The sequence below is a fragment of the Sciurus carolinensis genome, chromosome 1, assembly GCF_902686445.1.
Source record: "Sciurus carolinensis chromosome 1, mSciCar1.2, whole genome shotgun sequence".
Classification (NCBI taxonomy): Eukaryota; Metazoa; Chordata; class Mammalia; order Rodentia; family Sciuridae; genus Sciurus; species Sciurus carolinensis.
In genome coordinates, this window is record NC_062213.1 from 93,821,881 (window position 1) to 93,848,916 (window position 27,036).

The window sequence follows — 27,036 nt, forward strand, 5'->3', positions numbered from 1 at the left end:
AAACCAATTAACCATATGTAAATATACATGCCCAGGAACTGTTGGAGGTGGAGCTCAGTGGTAAAGGGTGTTCTTAGTATGCACAAGGCCTTAAGTTCAATCCCTAGCATTAAAAAAAAGAAGAAGAAGAAGGATGAGGAAGAGGAGGAAGTAGACTATACATGGCTGATTTCCACCTCAGGCTTATTGGGAAAAGAGAGGGGAAAAAACATACACAATAACTTTGTTCTACAATTCATTTACGGAATTGGGGCAGGTGATTTAACAACAGATTACGAGATAAAACTGGGAGAGAAGAGTTCTTGCTTTCCCTCCCAGGAACCAGTTGTGACATCGATGCTTGTAAGTTTTCCAAAATAGCCATCTGTTGCTGGGCAAGCTGGGTCTGAAGTTGGAGGTTGGCGTACATACATTCCAGAAGTCCTAGACATTCCTTGGGCTTGTGATGAACTTCTGAAAGAAGAGCCATGAAGGTGAAAAAAAAAAAAAAAAGATTTTGTAAGTGTACTAAGGATGGAATGGTGCCAATAAGATGCACGCTCTAATCTTTCCAGGCACAACCCTTTGCTCAGCTATCACTTTCTCAGTGCAACTTTCCTGGTTATATTCTAGTTTAATTTCGTCTCAAATTAAATTAGAAATTTAAAACCAAATTAAAAAAGAATATAACTTGAACTCATCCTCCCTCCCTTATTTTATTTTTCCCAAAATATTTATGGACACGTGGTATGTTTTATAATTATTTATTTAAGTTTTGTCTAAGTCCCCCTTCTAGAATGTAAACTTTGGGAGGCAACAATTTTGGCTGATTTATTCACTGGTGTATCCCTAGCACCTAGAAGAGTCTTTGCACAGAAGTGTTCAATAAATATGAGCTCGGGAATATCTCAGCCTCCCCTTAGTGGGATGGCACCATTAGTAGTGACCTGAGGTTCTTCCTGTTGTCTAACTTCAACTACTCTTGGTACATTAATTTATTTTTCAAATGTATAGGCAGCTCTTAGTTAAGCCTGGTAATTATATTATTGTGGTTTGTGTGTTTATTGTTTTTGACTTCTTTGTTAGACTCTGAGGTTCTCAAAAACAGGGTTATGACTGTCTAGTATTGGGTTCCCTATAGGTATTTCAAATATCCCAAGGAAAGATAAAAAATGGAAATTCAGTGAAACACAGGTTGAGATAATAGTTATTATTTCTCTCCATGGACACCTTTTAATTAATATGAATAGCAAGCGGTAAGATTTTCATTTCATTCCTGCCTAGTGTAGCAAAGGTGGTAAGCAAGGAAACAATACAACTTGGTAGAACCTGGAAGAAAATGAAATCAATATAACTGAAAAATCAGTAAATTACAGTGAAGGTAAAAACAATTAACGATGAAAAATGTATAGGTGCTTTGACACAAAGTTGGCATTAGATCAACAGCAGAAAGCTCAAGCCACCTCCTCATGCAACACTTCCCCATGCTGAGTCTACTAGGGAAACCTCCCCTACATTCTTACCTGAGGGCAGCTTTGTCGTCTGGATGTTCAAGAAAGTGGCTGGTGGGGAACTTGCTTGAAGATTAATATAACTGGGGGACGGTTTTGCTCGACAAAGAGGCATAGCATTACCTTCCTCTTTTGCTGGAACAAAATTGGAGGTAAATAAATCAAAGCTCCTTCTAATAGGAGATAGGTTTTTTATTAAATTCCTGCACCTGGTCTATGAAGGCAGGTACCAGGCCCTGCCCTGACTACCTTACATACTAGAAAAAAAAATATATTGAGAGAGACAATAAAGAAATAGTGGGATCAAGGAAAACCAAGCAGGGATGAGATAAGCCAAAATCTAATTTGCTTCCATTGTGAAGTTCTTGTTGATAGGCATCACAAGTTTACCACTGCACTATATGCTAGGGCATGCACATGAGGAGTAAGATATGGTTTCTTACGTGCTTATTATCTATTTTGGAAGACAAATCAGAAGCAGGTGAAACAGTGATATAACAACACAAGAACATAAAGAATGAGGCTGGGGTTGTGGCTTAGTGGTAGAGTGCTTGCCTAGCATGTGTGAGGCACTGGGTTCAAATCTCAGCATCACATAAAAATAAATAAAGGTCCGTTGACAACTTAAAAATATTAAAAGAATGAGCCTGATGCTAGGGTGCAGTAGTGCACGCCTATAATTCCAGAGGTTCAGGAGGCTGAGACAGGAGGATCTCAAGTTCAAAGTCAGCCTCAGCAACTTATTGAGGGCCTAAGTCACTCACGAGACCCTATCTCTAAATAAAATACAAAAAGGGCTGGAGATGTGGTTCAGTGGTTAAGCACCCCTTAGATCAATCTCTGGTACAAAAGGAAAAAAAATAATAAGCCTTATAATCTGAGATGAACAGAAGGCTTTTTATCCATTACACTAAGTACATGATTAAATGTAAAAACAAGTGCTTTCAAAAAGGGAAAAAAGATTAAGATGAGTACAATAGTCAGAGACACCTCCATACAGGTAGAGGTCATTTATTGGACCTTGAACACTTGGGAAACTTCATGAACAGAAAAGATATTTCAAGTGGGAGATTAAAAGAATAGCATGACAAAGGCAAGGAAGGAATATTTTCACTGGAAGTGTGAGAAGCCCTGGGAAACAAGCCAGAATTAGGAGTGAGAAGACAGGATGGACCATGGAGGCCTCTTTACATTAGCAAATCTGAGATGTCTAGGCTTTCTCCTGAGAATAATGGAAAGCCACTTAGCCTTTTAGGATTAGAAAATAGGATTAAAATATTTTTATTAATCTACATTAAACACAATGAGCTGGACATGGAAAAGATTCTTAAATAGGTAAATAAATTATATTTGGGAAAAACAGTTCAATTAGAAAGAAAAACCAATTTGTAGGACATGAGGAACCCTACCAAAGACATCTGTTATTTTTATCTACTGAGCAGCCTGTCCTCTGGAAATTATTCTTTCCCCAGTTTCCAGTCCATATTGATGAGACTGCAATCAAGCCCCTCTTCTCAACAAGGATGGGCATGTGACCCGATACCAGTCAATCATGGTATCCCGTTCCCCTTGGTAAATGTCATTGATCCAAGATGGTAAGCATATGAGGCAGGCTGGGCCAGAGTCATTTTCCGAGATCAACATATGGATTCTGTGTCAAAGAAACTTTCCTCTGATTTGCTATTCTGAGAAAACATAAAGTTCAGCCCATGGAAGCTGTTGAATTTGGCCAGCATATCGAGAAGTGGATACAAGCAAGATCAGAGACAAAAAAGGAAAGGGCGCACCAAGATGAAATTAAACCCCTATCTCTCACCTGCACAAAACTCAACTCAAAATGGATCAAGGACCTAGGAATTAGACCAGAGACCTTGCACCACGTAGAAGAAAAAGTAGGCCCAAATCTTCATGTCGGCTTAGGACCAGACTTCCTTAACAAGACTCCCAAAGAGCAAGAAATAAAAGAAGAATCAATAAATGTGATAGATTTAAACTAAAAAGTTTTTTCTCAGCAAAGGAAACGATCAGTGTGAAGAAAAACTACAGAGTTGAAGAAAATCTTAAACACGTGTACTTCAGACAGAGCACTAATCTCCAGAATTTGTAAAGAACTCAAAAGGCTTAACACCAAAAATACAAATAACCCAATCAATAAATGGGCTAAGGAACTGAGCAGACACTCAGACATACAATTGAGCAACACATATATGAAAAAATGTTCAACATATCTAGTAATTAGAGAAATGCAAATCAAAACTACCCTGATTTAATCTCATTCCAATTACAAGGGCAATTATCAAGAATAAAAGCAACAATAAAACGTTGGCGAGGATGTGGGGGAAAAGGAGCACTCATACGTTGCTGGTGGAGTTGCAATTGGTGCAACTACTCTGGAAAGCAGTATGGAGATTCCTTAGAAAACTTGGAATGGAACCACCTTTTGACCCAGCTATCCCACTCCTTGGCCTATACCCAAAGGACTTAAAATCAGCATACTACAGTGACACAGACACATCAATGTCATATAGTAGCTTAATTCACAATAGTTAAATTGTGGAACCAACCTACATGCCCTTCAATAGATAAATGAATAAAGCAAATGTGGTATATATATACACAATGGAATGTTAGTCATAAAGAAGAATAAAATTATGGCATGTGCAGATAAATGGATGGAGTTGGAGAATATCACGCTAAGCGAGATAAGCAAATCCCAAAAAAATCAAAGGTCAAATGTTTTCTGATAAGTGGATGCTAGGCTGGTGATGTAGCTCAGCTGGTAGAGTGCTTGCCTCACAAGCACAGGGACCTGGCTTCAATACCCAGCACCAAAAAAAAAGTGGATGCTGGGGTGGAGGGGGTAAGGGAAGAATGGAGGAATTGTGCATAGGGAAATGGGAGGGAAGATGGTGGAATGACACAGACATCATTACCCTATGTACATGTATGATTACACGAATGGTGTGACTACATCGTGTACAAGAAGAAATGAAAAGCTGTACTCCATTCGTGTACAATGAATCAAAATGCATTCTGCTATCATGCATAACTAAATAGAACAAACAATAAAAAAGAATAAATTATTGATGTTTCCACAAAAAAAAAAAAAAAGGCAGAGCCAGATAGATACCAGTGGACACTGAATTCCCAACTCCAGTCCTTGACACCCTTGTTTTACATCTCTCCTTCATCTTCTGTGAGCTACCCAGTGTCCTTCTCAACTGTATTACTCAAGGCAGTTTGAGTTGGGGTTCTGTCATATTAATATAATCACATTTGGGATAGACTGAATTCTAGACTGTCTAGAAAAGCGAGAAATGTCACTGAGTTTGTGTGAAGGTTCAAACTGCCAGGTCAACCACAAAATTGGGGATGAAGAAGCTACAAAAATAAACTAGCTCTCCATGACAAAAGAATAACTACACAAAACAGAAAATTGGACCTCTAAATAACTCCTCTCAGGAGTGTGGAAGATGCAAAGAAGGTGGCAAAGGAGACAGGAGAACAATAAATGGAAAAGCAGAACAAGTGGGATCAGGAAAGAATGAAAGTGCCTGGAACAGAGGGGAGTCTATAAATCACTGTCATCAAGAAAGATCAACTGACATCAAGAAAGGAAAGGGTTGGGGTGTGGTTCAGTGGTAGAGCACTTGCCTAGCATGCTCAAGGCCCTGGGTTCAATCTCCAGCATCCGAAAAAAAAAAATCAAATTCATTCATTCATACATACATATAAGAGATAACAGTGCTTCCTAAAGACACCACAGTATAATGAACAGATGTGGTCACTATTCTCCTGGAGCTGACAGTCTGGCAGTATAGATGTTGGTAAGAGATGAAGCACACATTATTCCACCCCAGTAAGTGCTATGAGAATACTTGACAACCTTTGGAGCTGGGAATTATGTCCTGAGGAAGTGATAGCTCAGCTGGGATCTGAAGGATAAAGGGGGGCGCATTTTCATGAAAACTAAGCCTGGGGGCAGAGTGTGACAAGTAGATTATATGAAGGAAGTTGTCGTCTTCTTTTCCCTCACTCACGAGTACCACAGAAGTAATGGCCTCTTCACATAAGCGGTGCCACATTGAGGTGCTTTCTGTCTAGACCGTCACTGAACCTATGAAAATGGAAATCTGCTTGCTACATTCCCTGTCAGTTATTTTTGGTGAGGGAAATCTGTTGTTTTGGGTTTTTTCCCCAATGGGTTTTCCAAGCTCTACTGTAGTTCCTCCATCTTCCCTTCCCTCCTGCTCGAGTCATGTCATTTATGGCTCATACAGTGGTTAGAAGACAGACACTCAAACTCGGATTGTAAGATTCTTCTCACCATTTGAAAAATGTGTTAATTTCCATGCAAATGCACTTCTCGATCATATAAATCCTTCATGGGCATACAAAGATGTGTTTCCTACAAGATTATAAGGCTTGAAGAATATATTTTACCCACAATCTACACTGAATGAACCATATTTCTTTTTTTTTGGGCGGGTAACCTGGGATTGAACTCAGGGACACTTAACCACTGAGTCACATCCCCAGTGTTCTTTTTTTTTTTTTTTTTTTTGTATTTTACTTAGAGACAGGATCTCACTGAGTTGCTTAGGATGTCACTAAATTGCTGAAGCTGGCTTTAAACCTGCAATCCTCCTGCCTCAGTCTCTGGAGTTGCTGGGATTACAGGCATTCGCCACTGTGCCTGGCTGAAAGAATCATATTTCTGACTAGAGAATATATAATATAAAGGGGAGCAACAAAAGGAGGTACATTAGAAAAAAATAATAAAAGGTACTTTACATACAGTGCATTCTCTTACATAGTTTGTACAATGATCCTCTGAAGTAGGCAGCATTGTCAACATTTTATTTGATAAAACTTAAGTTAGGTAAGTTTCTCGGGATTCCACAATTAGCATGCAGCAGTGGTGGAATTAAATCTGGGCTTGCAGACTCAAAAAATCATGTTCTTTATCACTGCTCTTTACGTTCTGTGAAAAGAGCTAGTTAATTTACGTCCAAGCTATGGCATAGTAGGTTACTACTCCACCGGCAGTAAAGTGGATAGGCTCTGGACTCAGACAGCCCCAACCACCTCCCTGTCCACCAGCCAGTGGGACTGTCCCACTCAAACTGAGTTTCCATTCACTCTAGTTAGCATCAAGTCTTCTGAGATGCCTGTACACAGTCTAGTTCTAAATATTAAGAGATACATAAGTATAAATGCATTAAATTGAGCATCTACTATTTAACAAATCCAGTTCTAGGCACCATGACCAGCAATGTTCCCTTTAGTAGGGAATGCAGAAAACACAATATGTTCCAACTAACCAAGTAACAAAACAACAACAACAGCTAGAACCATTTCCCCAAATGCTGAGCAATTAGTGAGGTCTGGCTTTAGCAGGGCCTCTACATACAACTTTTTTGTTAGTATGATTAGTGTGCTGCTCCACCTGAACACCAATAGGGTAAGAATCATGGCATCACATGATCAGACAACCCTTGCTATTGTTTTTACCACTGACAATTTCATAAGTTTTCTCGAGCAGATCTCAAGTTGTTCCAATTTGCAGAGGAAGAAATGTGTGTATTCTGTTTCATGGCTAATTCTAAGTGACTATTCTTGAACTGCTCATTCTCTTCATGTTCCCTTCATCCGTTTGGAAAAGTTATTTCTACTATTTTTAAACATATTTAGTTTAGATGGACACAATATCTTTATTTATCTTATGTGGTGCTGAGAATCGAACCCAGGGCTTGGTGAGCACTTCACCACTGAGCCACAACCCCAGCCCAGTTTCTATTATTATTACCTCCTCCCTCCCCCCCCGGACGAAATATGACCAATCCCAAGCCTTAAGAGCCTTCTTCTAACGGGCATTTATTCTTTTTCTACATGTTTAATTTCTGCAGAGTCTTTTTCTTATCAGATAGTGTGGTAATTTAAAAACTCTGGCTCCCGATCATCTCTAACGGACTTGGGGTTGAGTGAGGAAGGCGGGAGAGGGATGGATGTGAGTAAAGAAAATATCGAAGCACTACAGGGAATACTTGGGAAGATATTTAGAAAGGACAACTCGGGGGAAACGTAAACCATCACCCTACAAAACCCCTCTCACCCTCGGTAGAAAGCTTTTGCCTAAGAAGGGAAAGATCCACACTCGGCGAGTTCAGAAGTTATAAACCACAACTCCCAGCGTGTCCGAAAAAAGAAAAAAAAAAAAAAAAAATCGTTGTCTCAGAGCCCTGCCCCATGGAACTACAACTCCCACTTCACCCTTCATCGGACCGGCCGCCAAAGTCCCGCCCTTCTACTCCCCCCAGTTACTAAGGCTGGGATAAAAGAATGAAAACTGTCACAGATCTCTTGACCTTCACAGTCCGAGAGATGCGGAGCTACAACACACTGTTTCGTGACCTCACCTGCGGTATTAATCGAAAGCCTCACACCCAGCACCCGCCCCTGTAGTTGATACGCATGCGCAATAGCGTACGGCCAACTGCCCGAGCCTTGGCGCTTGCGCTGATGATCGCGCCGCACGCGGCCGGGAGCGGCCACCCTGTTGCGCAAGCGCTTATGCTCTCCGGTTTCCACCATCGCGCTCTCTCTATCTACCTTGCCCCTACGCCGTTTTTTGGCGTAGGGGCGGAACTAATACTGTCGATTGGCCGGTTTTCGTGCCAGTCAATGAAGTGGCTGCGGTGATTGGCGACGATTTGGAAGGTAGCGGGTTTAGGTGTCAACGCCGAGGAGGCAGCATTTTCGGGGCTTCTCGCTGCTTCTCTCTCTCCAGAAGGTTCTGCCGGTTCTTCCAGCTCTGGGTACCCAGCTCTACATTGCGCCGCCATGATGGGCCACCGTCCTGTGCTCGTGCTCAGTGAGTTCTGGGGAAGCTGGGGAAGGGACCTCCTCTTCGTACGCCTCTCTCCACGCTTCTTGTCCCAGCTTCGTCCCGCCATGACCTGACGAGAGAGCCTTTCAGTCATCGTCTCCTTTCGGAAGCTCCTTCTTTCGCGTTCCTCTCTCTCTTCCATCCTCCCTTAACAAACGCAAACTGACTAATCCCTCGCCAAGCCCCTAGTATTGACATATGCTTTTCTTGGAAAACCCTTGTAGACCCCCTCATTGAGTGTCTCAGCCTCCACCTTCCTCCACGCCCCTGCGCCCTTTCCAACATGACTTCCGGCGTATAGTTGAATGAATAATAGTTTTCAAAATCAGGCCTAGCTTTGTATTCTTGAACCATCCCTTAGTCACGATGTGACCTTGGGCAAATTAAGTTTTTCCATCTGCGTTAAGAGATTGGTAGTATTTCATCATAGAGTTACGAGGTAAGTAGATAAGCTACTTAAAAGAAGGCATGGCACGTTGGTGGCATCCTTGGCTTCGGCATTTATCATCAGCAGTCGTTCAGCCCCTTCCCTCATTGAACTTAGATGTAATCTTTCCCGCTAACCAATTGAGTTTTCCCAAATTCTCCAGTACTTTTCTCTTCCCTTTTGGGAATATCCCTTATTTCTTTATAAGAAATGAGCATTGTCTACATTGTCTTCCCTTGGTGTGTTTTCGTTCCGTGTGTAACTTCTGTACCTAGGTTGCCCGACCGACCAGCCATTTCCCCTCTTAAAAGAGGGAATCTTCTGTATACACAATGCTGATGAGAGTTCTTGTTAGTTTTATCTATGCTTGGGGAAGAACCCATTCCTTCTGATGGATTGTAGGTCCATATACATTTTTGGTTACCTCTACCTGAGATAAAAATATAAACACTGAGGGCTGGGGATGTAGCTCAGTTGGTAGAGTGCTTGCCTCACATGCACAAGGCCCTGGGTTCAATCCCCAGCACCACCACAAAAAAAAAAAAAAAAAAAGAAAAGAAAGAAAGAAAAAAGAAGAAGTATGAGGGTTATGGTAGGTATTTAGATTTGATGGGAGTGGAATGCAAGATTTGCAGAATTAAATTATAAGTGAATGTATAATTGGAGCATGGGGGGAAATCAGCATTATATTGATTTGATTATAACCACTGACTTGTCTCCTCTGAATGGGTTCTGGGGGCATTTGTAAAGCTCTTTTCAGGTCTGCATTAATGTCTGGCATTGATGGCTGTACCTGATTATACTCCCTATTAAGCTGTGTAACCAGATCTTAACCATGGTAAATGGGTTACTGAGGCATTCTTATTACATCCAAGTATGGGGTGGCTTTGAAGAGTGTGCATTCTCATCCCACAGCATGCAATAGGGGCTCTATCAGTAATTATGCTTGGACTACTAGAGCATCCTCCTCTTAGTCAAGCAGGAAAATAACCCCTAAATTCTTCCCCTCTTTACATAAAGCTCTGATTTTCATAAGGTCACTAGCCCTTTGAGAATGTGATGATAGCTTTGAATTCTCTTCTGGGGTGAGAGGCAGTGTATCTTCTTTTTCTTCTACAATCTTGGCGGGTTTACTGTCTCGCTGAAGCCCGTTCATCTCTCTCAGGTTATCAATCCCTGCTGTAAATATGTAAATGGTTAGAGGGAAAGTGTTGTCCAAGATTTTGAAGTTGGATCATTATGGGTTATTTCTTAGTATACTAGGGATTGAAATAAACGAATAGGCCAGGTGTGGTGGTGCACATCTATAATCTCAGCTACTCAAGAGATTGAGGCAGAAGGATTGTAAGTTTGAGGCCAGCCTCTGCAACTAAGGAAGATCCTGTCTAAAATTAAAAATAAATAAATAAATAAATAAATGGTTGGGGATGTAGCTCAGTGGTATAGAGTTGCCCCTTCATTCAGTCTCCAGTATCCCTTGCCTTACACACAAAGTAAATAGCTGCAAGTGTGTTTATTATTTAGCAGGCTTATAATTTAGTAGGATTTGAAGTATGACATATAATCTGCACATATTTAAAGTATGTCATTTGATAAGTTTTAGTCTACATATATACTGTGAAATCTGTGTTTGTTTTTATTTTCAAAGATTGGGGAATAAATTGCTTGTGTACAATGGGGCAATCCTGGGCTGTTACTGTTTTTTTTTTGTTTATTTTAGGCCAGAATACAAAGCGTGAATCTGGAAGAAAAGTTCAATCTGGAAACATCAATGCTGCTAAGGTAGCATATCCCCTTCCCCCAAGTATTTTATATAGTCGTTTGCCTCCAGTTGTTGGCGCTAGTATTTCTATATTTATTCTTAGCAATTAACTTCCTATATATCTAGACTTTTTAGAATGTGCAATCAGGCAGAGAAAAAGTTGACTTCCCTTCTTTCTTGACATTTCCCTAATGGTAGTACTGGTAAGGAATTATACATTATAATTTAAGTCTGTAATAAAAGGTCTAATAATCTTCTTATATTAACCTGTGCATAACTGCATTACTGTATATGTTTTATAGCATTCTACTTGTGTTTGTCTCCCATATTAGACTGAGCTACTTAAAGGGAAGGACTGTACTGATTCTCTTTTGTATTCCTAGTGCCTGTCATAGGTCCTGCATAGGTGTTATTCTTTTGAATGGAATAGTGAAGTGACCCAAGATTTGACTTAGGGTGGTATGTAGGCGATTGTTGTGGAGAAAAATTCTGAGATTTGGATTGCTGGGACACTAAAGCTCTGAGAGGCATATTTCTCCTTTTTTCTGTGAAAAGTCATTTTTTCCTGTATCTGAAATTGTTGCCAACTCTACTTTAAAGGTATCATTGTTAAAATAGACTTTCCTTGTTGTTCTCCAACTCATTCATACTGTCCTCTGATTTGTGCTTACATGTCTTGTTTCCTTTCCATTAGACTATTGCAGATATCATCAGAACATGTTTGGGACCCAAGTCCATGATGAAGGTAATCTTACCTCTTATTGAAATTCATAGACTACAGAGTATATATCCTTTCTGTTATCTAGAACACTTACTTTGCTTTTGTTTTAGATGCTTTTGGACCCAATGGGAGGCATCGTGATGACCAATGATGGCAATGCCATTCTTCGAGAGGTGTGTTTTTTTTCTTTTTTCTTTTTCATTTACTTCCCCACAGTTTTATAAGTACAAAGAACCCATTAAGATATATGTAGGGGCTGGGGTTGTAGCTCAGTGGTAGAACACATACTTAGCATGTTCAAGGCCCTGGGTTCAGTTCCCAGCAGTAGAAAAACAAATTTACTCTCTTATAAACTGAGGCTAGAAGCTAGACATGATGGTGCATTCCTGTAACTCAGGAGGCTAAAGGAGGAGGATTGCAAGTTTGAGGTAATTAGCAAAGCACTGAGCAACTTAGATCCTGTCTCAAAATTTTAAAAAAAAGCGGGGGGGGGGCTGCTGGGGATATAATGCAGTGGTTAAGCACCCCTGGGTTCAATCTCTGGTACCCAAAAATAACAGTAAAATAAACTGAGGCTAGAAATCTAAAATCAGGGTATCAGCAGGGCCTTATTCCTGAAAGGTCTAGGGAAGAGTTCTTTGTCTCTTATAGCTGGAGTCCTTGCCCAGCAAGCACAAAGTCATGGGTTCAGTCCTCAGTACTGGGAGAATGAAAATATTTCCAAGTCACATTCACAGGACAGTTCACACACAATAGAACTTGCAGTATGTAACCTGTATGATATCATGCTGTCCTCAAGGAGCTATAGTAGTTGAGTTTTTGTTTGTTTTTGTTTGCTTGTTTGTTTGTTTTGCAGTGCTGGGGATTGAACCCAGGGCCTTGTGCTTTCGAGGCATGCACTCTACCAACTGAGCTATATCCCCAGGCCCATAGTTGAGTTTTTCTGATGCATTTTTTCCTCAGAAGAAAGGGTTGAGTTGTGGAAAGGTGGTTTAGAGGGCCATTTTAATTTTCAAGATACGGTAAAACAATAAAGGGGAGGAGGAATATGTATAGAAGCAAGAAACTTGGGAGTGAGGACCAAGTAGAATGGGTTAAAAGTCTGAGTAGAATTGGTTAAGGGGTGATCTACATTTTTAATTAAATTTTTTAGATTCAAGTCCAACATCCAGCAGCCAAGTCCATGATTGAAATTAGTAGGACCCAGGATGAAGAGGTTGGAGATGGAACCACATCAGTAATTATTCTTGGTAAGAGAATGGAAAAGAAAAATTAGAAATAATGTCTATGTTGCATTTTAAGGAGGAAATTCTGGGACCGGGGTGTAACTTAGTGATAGAATCATGAAATCGCCCCCCGAAAACACAAAAATGTGAAAACCATAGCTTTAAATATACTATGTTAAGGATACTGGTTACAGTATGAAAACTGAAACAACATGATGTTCATCCAAGAATGGTATTGGTTTGGCTCAGATTTTTTTGTCATTCTGAACATGTCAATGAATAACCATGGAAGTGCCATGAATATTGATTTTGAGGTTACAAGTAAATTTTAGGATGTCTGTACATACAGAGATAAGAAATATTTTGGTGGGAAGAGCTTAAACAACATTTATTTCAATTCTAGAGGCTGGGAAGTCTGAAATGTAGGACAGATATAAAATCTTGAAAATTGTGAGAGTTGTTTTATAAGTTTAAAATAGCCTTGTTTGGGTTTTATTTTTGTTTGTTTGGATTAGGGAATGAACCCAGGGTGCTCTACTATTGAGCTACAACCTCAGTCTTCTGGTGGGGAGGCACAGGGTCTCACTTAAGTTGCTGAGGCTGGCTCAAACTTTGGATCCTTCTGCCTCAGTTTCCCAAGACACTGGGATAACAAGCGTGTGCCACCACACCCGGCCTAATCTTTTCACTTCTTAGGATCATTTCCAAATGACTTGTTGATTTTGTTGTATAATTCAAATTGATGGTGGGATTATTTTATTTAAACATTTCAGTAATGATTTTAGAAATGAGAAAGTCTGTTTTATTGCTTACTTTATTATGTTGTTCAGGTTGGGTTTTTTGATTTTGTTTGTTGTTGTTGTTATTTTATGATGCTGGAGATCAAATCCAGGCCTTAAACACAGAAAGCACACACTCTAGCACAGGACTGTCTATCCCTGTCACTGGAAATAATTCTGTTTCTTAGTTAACAGGGCATATCCTTTTCTAAGTTCTCTTACTCTGGCATCTTGTGAAGTGTTTATTATCTTTTTAGAGATAGATAGCTAAGAATTGGAATAAATTCAAATAATAAATAAATTCAAACATTTGGGTGTGTGCATACCTTTTGGAGGGGATACCGGGAATTGAACCCAGTAGCCACACACACACACCTTTTTTTTTTGTGCCTAAGGATCAAACCCAGTGCCTCACACGTTAGGCAAGTGCTCTGCCACTGAGCTACAGTCCCAGCCCTATCCCTTTTTGTATTTTATTTTAAGAGAGGGTCTCACCAAGTTACTCAAAACCTTACTAAAGTTGCTGAAGCTGGTTTTGAAATTATGATTCTCTTGCCTCAGCTTCCCAAGCTGCTGGGATTACAGGCGTGTGTTACCACACCCAGTAATGCATACTCTTTAGGGTATACATGTGAACTTGAGCACGTGAGCATATATTTTAAGTTTGTGAGTAGCTATTATATACCATTTGTGCCAAATGCTTTTTTTTAACATGTTGTCTTTTAACTTTTTTAGAAACTAGTTTTGTGTGTATCTATGTGCAGATCATTTGGTGTGTGCTTATTAATTAGAAGGTTTAGTTTTTTATTTTGAGACAGGGAATCACTAGGTTGCTTAAGGCCTTGCTAAATTGTGAGACTGACCTTATTTTGCAATCCTCCTGCCTCAACCTCCTAAGCCACTGGAATCATAGGCAAATACCACTATACTAGGCAGGATAATTTTGACTTTTTGTTTATTTGGGGGTACTGGGGATTTAATCCAGGGGCACTTTGCCACTGATGCCACATCCCCAGCCCATTTTATGTTTTTTTATTTTGAGACGGGATCTCACTCAGTTTCACAGGGTCTCAACAAGTTGTTGAGGCTAGTTTTAAACTCATGATCCTCCTGCCTCAACCTCCCAAGTTGCAGGTGTGAACCACCATGCCTTCCATAATGTTTTCTTTTTGAATTGGCTTACACAAAGTGTAAAATTTCAAATAGTATTAATAGCTAAATGGCATATCTTTTGGGACAGTCTGTTTTCAGAAAAAAGGTACTATTTTTTAGACGCGTAATAAAGTCTTGATACCCTAGTACTTTTTAAAACATTACTATGATGATTGTATCCTTTTTTCAGCTGGCGAAATGCTGTCTGTGGCTGAGCACTTCCTAGAGCAACAGATGCATCCAACAGTGGTAATCAGTGCTTACCGAAAGGCACTGGATGACATGATCAGCACTCTAAAGAAAATCAGGTATGAGAGGATGGACCAGAAATGGGTACTAGAAAAGTATGGAAGGCCTAGAAGACTGGCTAGTCTTTTTTTAGATAGTAAAAGAAGGCCAAACACATCTTAGATACCCAAGATCGTTATACCCTGATATTATTTTGTGAGAAAGAAAAATGAGGATAGCAAAAAGAAAAAGAGAGTAAGGGAAATAAAAGTTTAAGAATTCAAAATAGACAAATAGAAAAGGAGCTACTGGGATTAGTTTTTCAAAATATTTTTGGGGTTGATGCTATCTGCAAGTTTTCATGTTAAACCCTGCCATGAAAAACATGTTCTGAGTAAAATAGGTCTACCTTCCAAGATTTCGTTTGTTTGGACCTGGGGATTGAATCCAGGGGTGCTTTACCACCAAGCTAAATCTCCAGCCTCTTTTATGTTTCTTTTTTTTGGGGGGGGGGGTGCTGGGGATTGAACCCAGGGCCTTGTGCTTACAAGGCAAACACTCTACCGACTGAGCTATCTCCCCAGCCCCTTATGTTTCATTTTGAAGCAGGGTCTCACTGAGTTACTGAGAGCCTCACTGTTTCAGCCTCCTAAGTCTCTCCTAGACATGCGCCGTGGTACCCAGCTGGTCTTAGTATTAAAATATCTTACTATCATGTATGATTGTAACTAATACAGTACTCAGATCAGTGCTGTGAGAGTGCAGCCAACAGTTTTCCATTGAAATGGAAAGGGCCAAGACTGAAAATCCTATTGGAATTTAGTAATTGGAGAACTTACTATTAGTTTATATTTGCATAGTGCTAATATGATAATGAAGGGAGTATTAAAATGCATGACTTCTAACTATTGAATTTTAGGTAAGTTGTGGCATAACATGGAGTCACAAAGAGCAGAGTTATGAGTAAAAAGATCTTTAATAGGCACACTGTGCACACCTGTAATTGTAGCTACTCTAGAGACTGAGACAGGAGAATCACAAAAGTAAAATGGTGTTCTACTCTTCTGTATATAGTTGAGTCATTAGGTGTGTGAGTAGTAATTTTGTGAACTTTGTGTTAAACTGCCCCTGCTATGAAAACGAAAGTGTGCATTAATACCTGTTTAGCATACTTTAGGGAATTAGATGTATGATTTAGTTATTTTTATAAGCTGTAATATTTTGATGAGTATGTGGAGCCTGGATTGCTAGAAACTTTTGTGTTGGTTTTTTGTTTAGTTTTTGGTGTTGTGGTTTTTTGGTGGTAGGGATCAAACCCAAAGGGCAGACACTCTTGCAACTGAGATCTAACCATAACTGCAGAAACAACTTCTTGTTAAGCAGTATCTGCCTGTCTAGAATACCTTACTTTTAACCAGACATGGTGGCACATGACTATAATCCCAAAAACTCTTGAGGCTGAGCCAGAAGGATCGCCAAGTTCAAGGCCAGACTCAGCAATTTAGCAAAACCCTGTCTCAAAAAATAAAAAAGCCTGAGGATGTAGCTCAGTGGTAAAGTTCCCCTGGGTTCAACCCCCAAGTATTCCCCTTCTCACCAAATCTAGAATGCTTTACTTTTATCTGCTTTTGAAGCAATTGCTTCTTACTTAAAATCCATAATTAACAACTAGTTCTAATTGCATAGCCTTAAACTATCATGAAAGGAATTTTAGTAGTATGTGAAAATTTGGACATTTGTTATCCAAGAGTTCTTAGAGCTTTATTTTATTGTTTTGAATAGTCCTACTGTGCACAAATTTATGATCCCGTCAAAGAAGACTAGACTAAAAATAGCAAATACATTATGGCATGCCATGAATTAAGGTGCTTGATAGAATAGAGTCCAGCATTTGGAATAGTAAAACTGAGGACTTGATATTAAAAGGAACTCAAAATTGGCTCTCTATGGGGTAAGATTTTATAGAAAAATGTGTTGATCTGAGTTACAAAAGTTGAAGGGTTTATTTGGTTGAATAAGGAGGTAAGGAACAAATTGTTTTGCTATAAACTTAGTATATGTTTGTGTGGAAAGTTATCAGCCATGGAAACGGATTTCCCAGGAAATTGTGGTACCTTTCAGGGATAGTTAAGTTGTAATTTAGTTCAGAGCCCCTTGTCCTGCCTTTTGGCCCTCTATTTTAGTCTGAGGTACGTGAAGGACTTCTTCAAATATTTAAGTTGCCTGGCTTTGTTTTCTCCAGTATCCCCGTTGACATCAATAACCGTGACATGATGCTGAACATCATCAATAGTTCCATTACCACCAAAGTAATTAGTCGGTGGTCCTCTTTGGCTTGCAACATTGCCCTAGATGCTGTCAAGACTGTACAGTTTGAGGAAAATGGTCGGAAGGAGATTGACATCAAGAAATATGCAAGAGTGGAAAAGGTGAGCTCTTTTATTACGTACTTTGGGATAATTATTTCCTGGCATGAATGATCCCACTTCGGAGGAAATAGTTAAATCAGAGCAAGGTATCTTTAGTTAGTACTAGGAAGAACTTTAAGCCTGGAAAACAAAAACCTAAAGGGACTATAAAAAAAAATTCCTGAAATAATTTTGTTACCTTCACTGCTGTTCCTTCCTAAGGTTTATAAGGATAGGGAAGGGCTTGGTATCTCCATGTTTGTACGTTTGGATTTGTATTGGTCACTTAGTCACAATATAAACTTTACAAGGTCTTTATAGTACAATGTAAATAAGCCCTAGAAAACTTTCTATCATCTCTACTAAATTTAAGATTTTAAAAGTATTATCTTATGGCCAGTAGATGGAGCTCAAGCCTAGAATTCTATGGGAATATCTTTAAGGAAGTAGAAAAGACCTGAGTCTTTTTAAATCTGTCAAGTCACTTTCTATAGATGTTAACCAACCTTCAGATTGAGTGTTATGGTCCAAAATTGGTATGCTTCTTAGAGGGAAAAAATGTGTTTGCTGCCATGTTTTGTTTTTAAGCTTCATGGAAAAAAGATATTTTAGGAATGTGAAGTAGTAGCCATTTGGGAAAGAGGAACATCTGGGAACGAAGTTGAGAAATTGTCCCCTTTTGGTTGTAGATTAAAGTGGGTCTTCTTTTGCTCAGATACCTGGGGGCATCATTGAAGACTCGTGTGTGTTACGTGGAGTCATGATTAACAAAGATGTGACCCATCCTCGAATGCGGCGTTACATCAAGAATCCTCGTATTGTGCTGCTGGATTCTTCTCTGGAATACAAGAAAGGAGAGAGCCAGGTAAGGTTCTTGGCCCTATTCCTTAAAATGGAATCTTAACTGCTAAAGTGGATAAGAGAAATAAAAGGTGTGTTTATTACATGACTACTCTGCCAGTTATTTTCCTTTTTATGTGTTGTCCTTGAATCTTAACAAAAGTCCTTAAAAATAATTGGTATTAACTCCATTTTATAGATGAGGTACTTGGAGTTTAGTGGGATTGCTGACAAATAAGTAAGTAGTCCTACATATTAAAATTGGGTCAAACAGAGCCAGGTACAGTGGCACACGCCTGTAATCCCAATGGCTCAGGAGGCTGAGGCAAGAGGATCCCAGGTTTAAAGCCAGTCTGAGCAATTTAGCAAGACTCCATCTAAATAAAATATAAAAATGGCTGGAGATATGACTCAGTGGGTAAGCACATCTGGGTTTAATCCCTGTGTGGGGTGTATGTGTGTGTGTGTGTGTGTGTGTGTGTGTGTGTGTATTAGGGTCAGACATACATTTAATTTATGTATGATTTATCAAAATGCATAAATGCATTCTACTGTCATGTATAATTAGAACAAATTTAAAAATTCTTAAAAAATGATCTGAAATAAACTGTTGAGTGGTGACCATTTAAAAAAAAAAAACAGATTTAAGTAATCATTCACCTTCCTCCTTGCTTGACCCTGCCCTATAGTCCTATTATTGGCTTATGAAACCCAATTAACTAGTTAGGTTAGCTGCCTGGGGAAAACTAGTATTGACCAAATTAAGATTTGATCCCATCTCTGGCTTCAGTTTTACATAACCATGCCACCTTCCATAATGCACTAAAAAGATACAGAGTAGAAGTTAATTTAGCTTTGAAGTGCTGAAGGAGAATTTTTCGGAGGACAAGAAGGCTTACAGGGTTCTAAAAGTCTTACTGAACAAGGATTGAGAAAAAGAATCAACCTAATTGATGGGAAGAATTAAGACCTGGAATAACCAGGTGCCATGGCATATGCCAGTAATCCAGGAGTTTGGGAGACTGTGAGGCAGGAGGATCACAAGTCCGAGGCCAGCCTCAGCAACTTAGCAAGATCCTGTTTCAAAAAATACAAAGGGCTGGATTGTGGCTCAGTTGTATCAGTCCCTGATGCCAAAAAAATAAAAAGACCTGCAATACCTGTGCATACTGGGAGGGCAGATAATATTGAACTGGGTGGTCAGAGAGCATAGAAAAGCCAAAGGTCAATGGGTTAAACTAGGTTGTAACTAGGACTGAAATGGTATGAGGTGACTTTTTTCACCACACAGACTGACATTGAGATTACCCGAGAGGAAGACTTCACCCGAATCCTCCAAATGGAAGAAGAATATATCCAGCAGCTTTGTGAGGACATTATCCAACTGAAGCCTGATGTGGTTATTACAGAAAAAGGCATCTCAGGTAGGGTTTCATTAATCCCACCTTCAAGATTGAAGAGGTTAGATGATTCCCTACCCACCTCCTGCATCATGTTTGTGTAGTCATAGTAAATGTGGTAGTTACAGTACTTTGAGGATAAAATCAGTTGAGAACCCTGGAGTTCTGGCATCTAGCTTGACACTTCTACTCTTGAATTTGCAGATTTAGCTCAGCACTACCTCATGCGAGCCAATATCACAGCCATCCGCAGAGTCCGGAAGACAGATAATAATCGTATTGCTAGGTGAGTGGCCAGGTAAAGATAATATTTCCTTCCCATGTGTTTCCCTTTTTGTAGCTGCATAATGTAGTCATTACCTGAAAAGATATAATACAGGATACAGTAACAGAAATAACCTGGGTATAGCTGTCTGCCCTCTTCAGAAGTCTTCTAGTACAACAATTATCCACTGCATGAATCCCTTCTCTGCTACTCCTAAACATTAGTGAGCAGCTTGTGCTTAGACATCTGTAATTGCTCCCTTGCTAGGTGTCCATTACATTTTGAAATAACTACTTGTCAAGGTCTTTATTGTCATCATGATTATTCTAAATAAATGTTTCCAGAGTAGTCTGAATATAGAATATAGCAGAACCTTCTGTTTCCTTGATTGGATTCTTAGCTGCTATTAATGCACCTCTAGATTGCATTTACTGTTTCTGCACTGATATCTGTACTCATACTATCCATTTTGAATACTAATTTATTTTAAAGAGTTAATGAATTGACCCCATTGCATTAGTCAGGTTTTTTGTCACTGTAACAAATACCAGAGATGAATGTATAAAGGGAAAGTTTATTTTGACTCAGATTTGGAGGTTCCAGTTCATGTTTGGTTGGCCCTGTTGATTTTGGTCCTGTGGTGAGGCAGTGCATGGTGGGAATGCAGGGTGGAACAGACCCACTTACTTTGAGAAAGAGAAAAGGGTTGGAGTCCTGCTTTCATCTTTTAGAGCATGCTCCCAGGGGCCTCCCGCTCGGTCCCATTCCTTAGGCTCCGATACCCCCTATTAGTACCACTCTGGGGAGCAGATATTTACCACATGGACCCTTGGTGGACACTTAAGATACAAACTATAGCACCTACCATCATTTAGTATATTATAGATCCAGGTCAAATTTTATGCTTCTGATTGCTCTAAAATGGTTCTGAGCATACATGTATATGCTTAGTTGTTACACATACTCATGAGTTGAGGGAAAAGAGTGACAATTAAGAAATCCGTCCTACATTAATTAAAATTGGGTCAAACATACTGATGTACTTAATTCATCTTCCTCCTTGCTTGGCCTTGGCATCTTTTCTGGTTCAGTCCTGTTAATGACCTTGAAATTACAACTCGTCTAGTACAACGTAGGGTATATCTAGAAATAACCGTTATGTAGTATTTTTTTTCACCAGGCAGCCAAGACCTCTCAAGTAACATTTCTAGCAATCCACAAGCCCTAATCCTCAACCACAGACCCTAGACTAAGGAGATAGGTAAAGTGTCTGAAATCATCTGATTCTCCCCATCTTTTTACCCAATAGAGCCTGTGGGGCCCGGATAGTCAGCCGACCAGAGGAACTGAGAGAAGATGATGTTGGAACAGGTGCAGGCCTGTTGGAAATCAAGAAAATTGGAGATGAGTACTTTACATTCATCACTGAGTGCAGAGACCCCAAGGCCTGTACCATTCTCCTCAGGGGGGCCAGCAAAGAAATTCTCTCGGTGAGTCAACCTTAGAAATGTGATTGACTGAATGAAGATCCTTCTACTCTTAAGAGTTCCCAGAGAGTCTAAAATTATTTTTGTTCAGTCAACTTTCCATTATTATAAGAAATATCTGAGGTAATCAAGCTTTAAAAAGAACTAAGTTTTATTTTATCTGTTTTGGAGGCTTCAGTCCATGACTGATTGACCTCCTTGCTTTGGATCTGTATCTGCACATTGGTGGGACTATGTGGCAGAGTAAACTGCATACCCCATGGCTAGGAAGTAAAAAAGAGGAAGAGGAATACTGGGGCCCCATAGTCACCTTTGAGGGTGCTCCCCCAGTGATCTGAAGAATTCCCACTAACACATGGACATTCTGATTCAAATTAATAGCAATTCTGTTGCCTACTTATAGCTATTTAATTTGGATCTGCAACCACAAATATCTTTCCTGCTTCCGTTAAAAAATAAAACTTTTCTAACTATACAAAGAGCATACCATAAAATTTACCTACCATCTTAACTTTTTTTGCTATACTAGAGATTATAGGGATTGAGCCCAGGGGTGCTCTACCACTAAGCTACATCTCAGCCTCTTAGACATGGTCTTGCTAAGTTACCCAAGCCTCAAACTTAGCAGTCCTCTCTCAGTCTCCTGAGTTGCCAGGATTCCAGGTGTGTACCACCAGCCCTGGACCCATCTTAACTGAATTTTTTTTTTTTTTTTTTTTTTTTTTTTTTTAAGTGTGCAGGTTGGTGGTGTTAAAAGTACAAATAGGTGCTGGGTGTGTTGGCATACATCTGCAATCCTAGTGTCTCAGGAGCTAAAATTGGAGGATCACACATTCAAGACTACCCTCAACAACTTAGTGAGACCCTGTCTCAATAGTTAAAAATTAAAAAGGACTGGGGATAGAACTCTGTGGTAAAGTGCCCCTGAGTTCAATTCCCAGTACCAAAAAAAGGTACATTCACATTCTTCACAACTTTTTTTTTTTAAGTTGCATATGGACACAATGCCTTTACTTTACTTTATTTTTATGTGGTTCTGAGGATGGAACCCAGTGCCTCACACATGCTAGGCAAGCGCTTTACCACTGAGCTACAGCCCCAGCCCCGACAACTTTTTAATCCTATACAACTGAGAGTATGTGTCAACTCCTCATTTCTTGGCAGCCACTGTTTCACCCGCCATTACTTCCCCTGCCCCATTTTTTTGTGTGGTGCTGGGGATCAAATCCAGAATCCAAGGCTTCACATGTGCTAGGCAAGCTCTCTACCACTGAGCTGTATCCCAGCCCTCCTTATTTTAAATTGAAATTGTAAATACTATGTTTTTTTCCTCAGTGAGACTTAGCTAACTTTCCCGAAGGCACATAGCTAGTAAATAGGAGACAGTTTTTTTCCTCCATTCAGTCTCCTAAAGAGCACAACTAGGAATGAGTGAAATGTTCTTCAACATAATAAAGACCTAACTTCCCAGTTGAGGTAACACTGTCCAGTCCTTTTGCAGACAACCTTCCCTACCCTCTTGCTGCCTAAGAAAATAACACCTTCGGCCCTCACAAGTAGAGAGAGGTTCCAAAGATCTTTTCTAGTTGTCCTCCTGCTTGCTTACCAACCCACGCAGTCAGAAAGTTCTTTAGTGCTTCTGATTTCTCCATGAATCATCAAGCTGCTTCATACTATCTCTTTGCTTCCCCAAGGAAGTAGAACGCAACCTCCAGGATGCCATGCAAGTGTGCCGCAATGTTCTCCTGGACCCTCAGCTGGTGCCAGGGGGTGGAGCCTCTGAAATGGCTGTGGCCCATGCCTTGACAGAAAAATCCAAGGCCATGACTGGTGTGGAACAGTGGCCATACAGGGCTGTTGCCCAGGCTTTAGAAGTCATCCCTCGTACCTTGATCCAGAACTGTGGGGCCAGTACTATCCGTCTACTTACTTCCCTTCGGGTGAGTTCCTTTCTGTGCTGTCTGTTACCTTGATGGGGTAGGAAAGCTGTTTTTGGCCTAAGGGAATGGTTTGCATATGTCTATCCCAGTTCCCCTTATAGTTTGTTACTTAAAATCTTTTAATCTTTGATTTATTTGCTGTCATTCTGTACCAATTCAGTATTTTTGGTTTAGTGTTTTACCTAAAGTTCTCTACCAACTTACTTATTCTCCTCTAACTTCTGTTTGATCCAACTACAGGCCAAGCACACTCAAGAGAACTGTGAGACCTGGGGTGTAAATGGTGAGACAGGAACTTTGGTGGACATGAAAGAACTAGGCATATGGGAACCATTGGCTGTGAAGCTGCAAACATACAAGACAGCAGTGGAAGTAAGGCATCCTAAAATTTGTGCATGTTATTTATTTTCAAATAACCAGAAGCCATTGTTTTTGGTCTAGTCTTAAAGGGACAACCTATAGAATGCAGAGTATTCCCTAAAGATTGCTCAAGGAATTCCTTGAGGATTTAAGTCCCTAACTTAAATCTTTAGCTTATACCAAAACAAGATAACAGCCAGACTTGGTGATGCATGCCTGTAATCTGAGTTACTTGGGAGACTGAGGCAGGAGGATCACAAGTTTAAGGCCACATCCTGATTTCAATTCCTGGGTTTTTTTTGTTGTTGTTGTTGTTTTGTTTTGTTTTTTTTAAAGAAGGTAACAGCATAAGTTATATCTCTTGGTTAGGGTGAACTACATTTTACATTTAGGACTCTGAAAAGGTAGATTTCAGATAAAATGGTAATTTGTGGGAGGAGCTAGGAGATTCTGTCTAAAAGAAGACAGTATCCTCTTTCCTTTCTCTGCTGACTTCTTTGGAACTGTGATTTTTCTCCTAGACGGCAGTTCTGCTACTGCGAATTGATGATATCGTCTCAGGCCACAAAAAGAAGGGTGATGACCAGAGCCGGCAAGGAGGGGCTCCTGATGCTGGCCAGGAATGAGTGGTGGGCAAGGCAACTTCAGTGCACAGAACCAGCAGTCTCCCCCTTTCCTGAGCCAGAGTGCCAGGAACACTGTGGACATCTTTGTTTGGAAGGGATCAAATTGAGGGGCTGTCTGTAGTCCCTTTCTGTCCCAGCTCAGTTTGCAGAAGGCACTGACATGTAATTCTTCTCTATTGTAAGCTTTCCATTTAGTTTGCTTCCGACGATTAAATCTAAGTCATTTGAGATAGTTGTGTTTTTCAACCTTGGGTCATATCTACCTCCTGGCAAAGTGGGAAGAGACAGAAAACCTCATTGGAGAAGAAGGGAGATGGAATAAGGTCATTAAGTCTCTTTATATGCCTTCTTAAAGGGTATTCTTCAGTCTTGGTTGGGGAATCTTGAAATTCAAAGGATGATAGAGTAAAGCTTAAGAAGCACCACTTTAGGGCTGAGGTAGCCCAGTGGTAGGGACTTACCTTAGCCTCACTGGAAGAAAAGAAAAAAAAAGAGAAAAAAGTTACCATTTTGTATTCATTTCTCAAAGAACAGGAGGAACCTGCCTAAACCATGGGTGTTCCCCATCTGTGGTTATGTGTAGAGCCGCACCCAGTAGGTGCTAGGGCCTAGGCTTTTTCCCTGAAGGACATGTAACATCTCCTTTGTCAAGGGGGGGAATCTGTGTCTCCAAGTGGGGCTACCCTTTGATTTTTTTTCTTTGTCCTTCCTCTTGGCAACAGGGCCTTCTGCCCTTCCCTTTGTCCTTATGATTCATACATTCAGCCTTGTTCATCTCTTCCCTGCCCACAGGACTGAGTCATATTAAGTTGAATACTTTTATGAGAGAAATTTAAAATGTAAAGTATAGGTGAAGTGACTTGTCCAAGAGTCAAAAAACTTACTGAGTGGCAGAACTGGAATTTTTGTGTAGGCTGTCTTAACAATATAAGCCATGCTTGCCGTCCTGACTGGACTGAAGTTTTGGGGTGGAAAAGGGTTGTAAGAGTACTTCTGAACACACTTTCTACCCTGTACCCATCCTTGAGCTTCCTGCCTAACTCACTCTAAAACATTCAGCTTTTAAACAGGGTTCTGAAGTAACCCTAAATTCCTTTCTCTGCTTGGAGTGCTCATTCCCTCAGCCTTAAGTTCTTACAGAGGGATGCGGGATAAATTCTCCTATAGGTTGGCAAATCAGTTCTTAAATACTATTTATAAGGGACTGGAGATGTGACTTGTGGTAGAATGCATGTATGAGACCCTGGGTTCAATTCCTAGTACCTCCAGAAAGGAATGAAAAATATTGCTCATACTGAGGGATTACAAGGGTCTTGAGGAAGCTAGTCATTCCCTGTAGATTTTTTTCTTCCTGTTTATCCCTGAGTGGCTTAGGTGCATTCTGGTTTCAGCTCTAATAGTAAAGCATGGATAATATAATCTTTCTTGATAGCATTAGCACCTCTTCCCCACCCACCCATCTAAGTCCCTGTCTGCTCTCCAGAATTTATCATTAACATGGTAATTAAAGCCTGCGTGTACCCTATTCACTAAACTCGGTAATATGAATACAATTTCATCACCTTCTTTGTTCATGACCCTTTGCACTCATAGATTATTTTTCTTTCTTTTGTTCTTTTTTTTTGTTTTGTTTGTTTGTTTTTAGTACTGGGGACCAAACCCAGAGCTACTTTACTACTGAGCCACATCCCCAGTGATTTTTTTATTTTGAGACAGGGTCTCTAAATTGCTTAAGGCCTTACCTAGTTGCTAACGCTGACCTCCAACATGGGATCCTCCTGTCTCAGCCTGCTAAGTCACGGGGATTACAGGCAAGCACCTCCTAGTGGCAGTACTCTTGGATAGTGGGGGAGCCTTGATTTCCTGCCTACTATTTAAACCCTCTGTACTTAGCCAAGATTCATTTGTATTCTCCCTTATCAAGTTCCAGAGTTGATAACTTAGAGGTTATGAGTGCTTTTTTCTCAAGAAAAGTGAGTTGTTGAAGAAATTTTTTTTTTTTTTTTTTTTTGCGGTGCTGGGGATCAAACCCAGGGCCTTGTGCTTGCAAGGCAAGCACTCTACCGACTGAGCTATCTCCCCAGCCCAAGAAATTTTGATAGTTCTTCCTAGAGAAGCCACTCGGAAGAAAAAGATGGAATTGTTTCCTTATTTTATTATAGAACAGTTAGTACTGTGTAGCTGGAAGAGTCCAATTGAAGAAAATGAAGCCATAAGAGAAAACCATAAGAAGAAAATAATAGAATTTAAAATACATAGTGGGAAGAACACTACAGTAAAAAACAGGGTGGGAGGATGTTTGTAACAACATGAGTTAATTTCCTTAAAGAATTTTTAGAACTTGGCATTTAAGAAGAGAAGGCTAAGATGAGGGTGTAGTTTGATGGTACAGTGCTTACCTAGCATGTGTGAGGCCCTGGGTTCAAAACTGGGTGCAGGGGTGCACACCTGTAATTTCCACTCTCAGGAAGATGAGGCAGGGTTAAAAGTTCAAGGCCAGCTTCAGCAATAGCAAGACCAAGCCTCAAAAAGGCCTGAGGATGAGGCTCAGTGACAACATTTGCCTAGTATGTGTGAAGCCCTGGGCTTGATCCTGAAAAAGCAAACAAAAAGATGAAATTTTTAAATACCTGGGCCAGGCACAGTGGCACAGGCCTGTAATCCCAGCAACTCAGGAGATAGGCAGGAGTATCACAAGTTCAAGGCCAGCCTTAGCAACTTAGAACCCAAGCAATTTAGACCTTATCCCAAAAAATAGGGGAGGGGGGTTGCTGAAGCTCAGGAAATAATGCCAAGAGTTAATAAGTGGAATAGCATCAAATTAAAAGCTTCTGCACAGCAAAGGAAACAATTGGGAATGTGAAGAGAGAACCTACAGAATGGGAGAAAAATCTTTGATAGCTACTCTTCTAATACAGGATGAATATCTAGAATATATAAAGAACTCAAAAAACTTTACACCAAAAAAATCAACCTGATTAATTGGGGAAATTAATTAAACAGACATTTTTCAAAAGAAAAAATAACAAAGACTGG

The 27,036-nt window shown here is 40.1% G+C and overlaps 2 protein-coding genes and 2 non-coding genes across 4 annotated transcripts; 2 read left to right on the plus strand and 2 right to left on the minus strand.

Moving 5' to 3' along the window:
• Nucleotides 1-235: 235 nt before the first annotated feature.
• Nucleotides 236-8,084, minus strand: Tsacc (TSSK6 activating cochaperone). The gene is made up of 3 exons (XM_047557128.1): nt 7,910-8,084; nt 1,503-1,625; nt 236-453 (listed from the first exon to the last, which is right to left on the minus strand). The coding sequence occupies exons 1-3, from the start codon at nt 8,082-8,084 to the stop codon at nt 236-238; spliced, it is 516 nt and encodes a 171-aa protein (XP_047413084.1).
• A 124-nt stretch (nt 8,085-8,208) lies between these two features.
• Nucleotides 8,209-24,228, plus strand: Cct3 (chaperonin containing TCP1 subunit 3). Its single transcript, XM_047521193.1, has 14 exons — nt 8,209-8,364; nt 10,527-10,588; nt 11,263-11,313; nt 11,400-11,462; nt 12,443-12,539; nt 14,637-14,754; nt 16,917-17,103; nt 17,798-17,947; nt 19,214-19,346; nt 19,527-19,608; nt 20,897-21,077; nt 22,769-23,014; nt 23,255-23,386; nt 23,896-24,228. The coding sequence occupies exons 1-14, from the start codon at nt 8,334-8,336 to the stop codon at nt 23,998-24,000; spliced, it is 1,638 nt and encodes a 545-aa protein (XP_047377149.1). The 5' UTR covers nt 8,209-8,333; the 3' UTR covers nt 24,001-24,228.
• On the plus strand, nt 9,266-9,338 carry Trnav-cac (transfer RNA valine (anticodon CAC)). Its single transcript has one exon. It is a non-coding gene; the product is annotated as a tRNA-Val (tRNA).
• Nucleotides 15,178-15,256, minus strand: Trnat-ugu (transfer RNA threonine (anticodon UGU)). The gene has a single exon. It is a non-coding gene; the product is annotated as a tRNA-Thr (tRNA).
• Nucleotides 24,229-27,036: the final 2,808 nt, after the last annotated feature.

Coding starts and splice junctions, on each gene's coding strand:
- Cct3 (XM_047521193.1), top strand. CDS start 8,334: ATGATGGGCCACCGTCCTGTGCTCGTGCTCA. Junction 17,104..17,797: donor AATATGCAAGAGTGGAAAAG/GTGAGCTCTTTT, acceptor TCTTTTGCTCAG/ATACCTGGGGGCATCATTGA. Junction 23,015..23,254: donor GTCTACTTACTTCCCTTCGG/GTGAGTTCCTTT, acceptor ATCCAACTACAG/GCCAAGCACACTCAAGAGAA.
- Tsacc (XM_047557128.1), bottom strand. CDS start 8,084: ATGGTGGAAACCGGAGAGCATAAGCGCTTGCGCAACAGGGTGGCCGCT. Junction 1,626..7,909: donor GCTTTCGATTAATACCGCAG/GTGAGGTCACGA, acceptor ATTTTGTTCCAG/CAAAAGAGGAAGGTAATGCT. Junction 454..1,502: donor GACGACAAAGCTGCCCTCAG/GTAAGAATGTAG, acceptor CTCTTCTTTCAG/AAGTTCATCACAAGCCCAAG.